Consider the following 5,794-nt stretch of genomic DNA (forward strand, 5'->3'; position numbering starts at 1 on the left):
TGCAATCCGAAATCTCCTAGCTCAAGTTTTTTGTTCCTTCGCGACTACAGAGCTGTGAATATAGTGGCAGGCAGATGTAAACCAAGAGCGTGTTAATTTCGTACTGTGCGTAAGAGTGTTATTCTTGGTTACTTGCCGTTACTTGTTTGTGTTATTGCAGTGTGTATGTGTGTTGTGTCAGTCAGACGATTGGAATGCCAGCCGCAAGGTTCACGTTAGAACAAAGAATTTTTATGTATGACACTTACGTGAAAACAGACTCGTGTCGAGACGTGTGTAGGCAATTTGTACAGAAATTCCCCGGCGTTTCACCTCCACATAGAGATACGGTTAGACGTCTTGTCCTTAAATTACGAAAAACTGGATCGTTAAATTTTAAAACACCTAAGCAAAAACGACGGATTCTAACCGAAGCAAAACTCGATGAAATTGGTGCAGCGTTAGAACGTTCTCCAAACAAACCTTTACGCCGTGTTTCACAGGAGATGGGCGTGTCAAAATCATCAGCACATACAGCCACTAAGCTACTAAAATTAAAACCGTACAGAGTTTCTATAGTGCAAGAATTACGGCCCCCTGACAACGTAAGTAGAGTAAATTTCTGTAATTGGGTTTTGCAGAATATTGTAGATGGTATTGTTGATCCACAGTTAATATTTTTTTCGGATGAGGCATGGTTTCACTTGCGTGGTCATGTTTGTTCACAGAACAATAGATACTGGAGCACTGAAAATCCCCGAATAATACACGAGGTTCCGTTACACGATGCAAAAATTGGTGTGTGGTGTGCTGTAAGTGCCAAAAGAATAATAGGGCCTATATTTTTTGAAGACACAATAAATTCAGAGAGGTACCGCACACAAATACTCGCGCCGTTTTTTCAGTTGTTATCAGATAATGAGAGACAATATGGGTATTTTCAACAAGATTCGGCCACAGCCCATACCGCCGCTGATTCTTTGGACGCTATAAGGGAGGTGTTTGATGACAGAATAATTTCAAGAGCTTTATGGCCTTCACGTTCGCCAGATCTTACCGTATGTGACTATTATTTGTGGGGAACCTTGAAAAATAGAGTCTACCGAAATAACCCTCATAGCATCGACGAACTAAAAGACAATATAAGGGCAGAACTAGGAAGAATTACGGAAGAAGAACTTTTGCGTGTGAATCAAAATTTCATCAAACGATGCCAGGAATGTGTGAATGTAGGTGGACATCACTTTGAACAACTCTTATAACACAGGTTAGTGCTAGTTTTGCAATATTTATATAAATGTCTGCATATGTCCATAAAAATATGCGGGCATTACAGGCCGCAAATGTCGGCACCTCCGTCAGCGCCGCCCGCCACGTTTCTCCCGATCTCTCGGCTGCAGATCGAAATGGACGCACGGTATATTGTAGCGTGACGTCGGGTATGGTACGGGATCGAGTCTCGCCAGGATATATATACAGAATAGATTACTTTTGATATCTTGAATCTTTGTTCTTATTAATAGTGAGGAGAATTTGTCTTGCATTCGTATTTTACTTGTATTGCGTATATGCTATTGGTATACATATATCAGTCCAAATACGTAAATGTTCTTTGGAATGTACCATAACGCGGTTACTCAATATGCATCATGCATAATCATGGCGATTTTGTACTATTTTGAAGTTTCGGCAGCGTATGTTGCCATGTCTTTCTTTTGGCCTGTTTCATGGCATGGTTTTGGATTCGTTTTGATTTTGCACCTTTCGCACTGTCGTTCTAATCGGCCATTTTGACTTGATTTGTATACGGTAACATAGTTCACAGATTTTAAGGAATATGCATGTTGTTATTTATTGTTGCTTTGCTTGTTGAACTTCCTCAATACTACCTTGGTAACTTAACAACTATGACAACAATACGATACCTGAGCTCTGTTTAGTTATATCTACGAAACAGCTATAAGCAGAAGCTAATCTAAGAAATATTTTTTTGCTCAACAAAAACTTCTTTTGGTTTCTCACGTCAAATTTTCGGGTAATAACAAACAGCCATAATGCATAATATAAAGTTATCAGCAGTTGTTATTCACACGATAGAGAGCTTAAAGAATGCAGGTGGGTCCACGGCTATTGACGTCACCAACTACGTTCACAAGGAATATAAGGCAAACGTCTCCAAAGCAGTGCTGCAAAGGGCAGTTCAGCAAACCCTTCTTCGAGAGGTTCGAGATGGCACCTTGGAAGTCAAGCGAGGGAGGTATAAGCTTCGTGGGGTCGTGAAAGGCAAAGCTGCGCCTCCAAAGCGTGGTGAACCGTTGGAGAAGAGAGTGAAGAAACTCCTAAGATACAAGCTGGCTTCTGTAAGTCTCACACGGCGACGCAGAAGATCACAAACATCAGAAAAGAGGAGCGAGAAGCGAAGAAGCAACAGCAAAAGCAGACACAGCTCAGAAAACGAAGGCCACGGATCAGCAAAGAGAGAGGGTGAAAAGACAAAAGGAAAATCGTGCCCCTGCAGCTCAAAGGAAACTAAGAGGAAGGAATCGCACCATCGAGCGAAGTCCAAGAAGCGAGTGACCTTTAAGGACAAACGTGGAGAGAAACGCAAGAGAGGAAGATCAGAATCGAGTTCCAAGAGTAGATCGAAGTCATCAGATCACGACACAAAGAAAAAGAGCCGGAAAGAAATATGCAGAGAAGTCAAAAAAGACAGATCGAAGTCTAGATCCAAAAGTAGATCAAAATCGCCAAAACGAAGAGAGAGGTCGAGGCACGGACACAAACGCAGGGAACATTCCGAAGAACGCGAGAAACCACGACACAGATCGAGAAGCAGAGGAATATCAAAACATAGGTCCGAAAGTAGATCAAAATCGCCAAAACGTAGGGAAAGATCCAAGCATGGACACAAACGCAGAGAACACTCAGAAGAATCTGGGAAACCACGACACAGATCGAAGGACAGAGAAACATCAAAACACAGATCCAAGGGTAGAAAAAGCAGGCCTAAACACAGATCACGACATGGTTCCAAAGACAATTGCAAGGACAAATCAAGATCCAGAAGTCCATCGAAGTCTCGCAAGCACCATTCAGTGAAGAGGCACAAATCGCCCAAACGACACCAAAGAAAGTCTCGGCACAGGTCGACAAGCAGCTCGAGGTCCAGATCCAAAGACAGGAAGGGGAGGTCAGGAGGCAAACGAAAGAGAGAATGGTCGGAATCAAGATCTAGGAGCAGGTCGAGAAGTCCAGGAAAGCGTAAGTCCCGATGCCGACTTGTGTGCGAACCAGATGGAAAATCGAAGCATGCATCAAAAAGCAGAGAACGGCGCAAATCCAGCGGAAAGTCAAAGCACAGATCCAAGAGCAAGTCTGATCGTAAGAGAAGCCATTCAGAGTATAGAAGAAGAGGAAGGAAGAAGTCAAAATCTAAATCCCGTTCAAAAAAGGCTAAAAGATCATTCACACCATGTGTTTGCTGACACGGTGTCATGAAACAGCGCCCTGCCTAAACAGGATTTATTGAACATATTTCAGATGCTTCCAGAATCGCAGAACTTATTCAGCTTAACTACCATGTATAATTTTTCTAACGAAACACTGTTGCCTATGATTATTCAATAAATTTCTCCAGCATTTCGCTTTAATTACTAGAATTTCATTAACCTTATAATATCTTGCAAATAAATCAACGTCAATTTTCAGGCAAACAAAAAATGATAACATTTGGGTTTGCGTGGCACATTTTAAATTCCGTAGCATATTATGACCTGAAAGATAAAATTTTATTTAAACCTAAAGTTCACCATCTTAAATTTAGGCGTTTGGGCTTCCGAGATAAGACAAGTCAACATAGGTTAGATGTGAAGACTTCTTGCAATGCAAACTATTAAACGTTGTGTATTCATAAAATATTAAACTTCAAGAAATAAGTTGAACTGTAAACATCCAGTTTAATGTACTTGACCTAATTCCATTAACTGTTATTAAGCCGCTAACAACTCGATAGAAACGAGACATGATAGATTCGATATTTTTTACGATTGTCTCACAACTACAGTAAACCCATTCCTTTACACATATACTTCCATATAACTTGCACGGTTATGACTACACAATTGGTAAATTATTATTTTTTAACACGAATATATGTCAATGTTGTTTGAATATTTCAATCTCGAATTGCCGATGAGAATCAAGAGCGGATCGTTGTTCATTGCCGATATATTTAGGTTTTATGAGTCATAACATATGAAGTTGATGACAAGACCACATTATGGACTCGTCGTTGCCTTGTAATCAAGGGGTCCAGGGTTCGATACCCGGTAGAGGCACAAAGTGGTTCGGACCCCACTTTAAACTGTAGGTCCAGTTCCAATTAACCTTACTGTGCATAAAGTGGACTTAAAACACCAAATCAAACAAAAAAACAAACACATTATGGACTAAAATCATAATATTACAATTTTCAGGGTATAGAATCGTAAGAATTCTCAAAGATTCTTAATCCAATTTACTTTGTTTGATTGTGTATTATATTAGCGGTTTATAGTTTCTATAATGATGGTTATTAATAGAAAGCAAGAATTAATTAAAATCTAAGATTTAATAAAAACATTATAACTATTTTGTAATCTCTTTTCCTTACACACACACACTTTTTGGGTTTGGCCCCTCCCTAAAAAATAGTCCTGAGCATACGGGCCTGACAGGGGGTGAAGTACAATGTTGCTAAGTTTACGAATTCTGGGCTTTGCAAATTTTCATGGCGGTCAAAGAAGTTGAGAAGTGTACCTTATTGTGCTTTGTCATCGCTGGATCTCCCGATGACCGGACGCCTCGCCTCTAATTTCTACATCCATAAAAAAAAAAAACTTACACCCCAGATGATAATTTTTGGAAAACCTCTGACCAGTAAAGTCATTCATTAGAGTACGGGTGGGGAGCTCAAAGGCGATCGATATATTTTCAGGTGGACTTTGCTTCGGTGATCATATCTTTATTTCTTTCATCCTTTCTTCATATCTCTTCGTTTCCCCCTTTCTTACTATACCTGTCTCTCTCTTTCTTTCTTACTCGGTTTTTCTATCTTTATTCCTTCCTCTCCTCCTCTTTAACTTTTTCCTCCTTATCTCTCTATATTTCTTCCACAATTTATCTTTCCATGTTCCTTTCTTTCATCCTCTACTCTATAGGTGTGTTTCACCTACGTCACAAACTGTTGCATTGTGGTAAAATTGGCCGCAAATATAGCGGCTGTGTGCATCCTGACGTCACATGAAGCCCACCTAATGCTTTTCTTTCTCTCACTACACCTCGTTGTGTGGGCGTGATACTAACTTCGCTATAAATATTCTGAAATTTCTCATATGGATTGGCAAAGATTATTTTAAGGTTTACTTATATTCATTTATTTATGGCATAGGCGGAGTTCTGGAGGGGCCAGGGGGGGTAGCCCCTTCAACTTAAAAAAGACTAAAACAAAATAACTAGTGTTGTCCACGGGACGAGACGGGACAGGCTTTTAAAAATTCGAGACGAGACGAGATTGACCATGTGTCATGAGACAAACGAATATTTTCGAGACGAGACAGCATTTCCACGAGACGAGACAGGCCAAAGTCTCGTCTCGTGGGCAACACTAAAAATAACACATGATTAAGTTCAGTTACTACATTTTTATTATGAAGCCATACCGGAAATCTTGACGTTTGGCATGATGGTATGTGCGGTAATTGCGCCGCAATAGCTTGTCTTAGACGATTTGATTGAAGTGTACACTTTGAAGAAAGAAAAATGTAAAATGACTTTG

The 5,794-nt window shown here is 40.1% G+C and overlaps 1 protein-coding gene across 1 annotated transcript; it reads left to right on the forward strand.

Annotated features, from left to right (window-relative positions):
- The first annotated feature begins 1,937 nt into the window (after positions 1–1,937).
- LOC145980047 (uncharacterized) lies at positions 1,938–3,607 on the forward strand. The gene has a single exon (XM_083113028.1). The coding sequence runs from the start codon at positions 2,034–2,036 to the stop codon at positions 3,462–3,464; it is 1,431 nt and encodes a 476-aa protein (XP_082969154.1). The 5' UTR covers positions 1,938–2,033; the 3' UTR covers positions 3,465–3,607.
- Positions 3,608–5,794: the final 2,187 nt, after the last annotated feature.

Source organism: Lepisma saccharinum, chromosome 27 (assembly GCF_977018435.1).
Source record: "Lepisma saccharinum chromosome 27, izLepSacc3.1, whole genome shotgun sequence".
In the NCBI taxonomy this organism is placed as follows: Eukaryota; Metazoa; Arthropoda; class Insecta; order Zygentoma; family Lepismatidae; genus Lepisma; species Lepisma saccharinum.

Bases quoted from the DNA above. Each gene is read 5' to 3' on its own strand.
- LOC145980047 (XM_083113028.1), top strand. From the start codon at position 2,034: ATGCATAATATAAAGTTATCAGCAGTTGTTATTCACACGATAGAGAGC.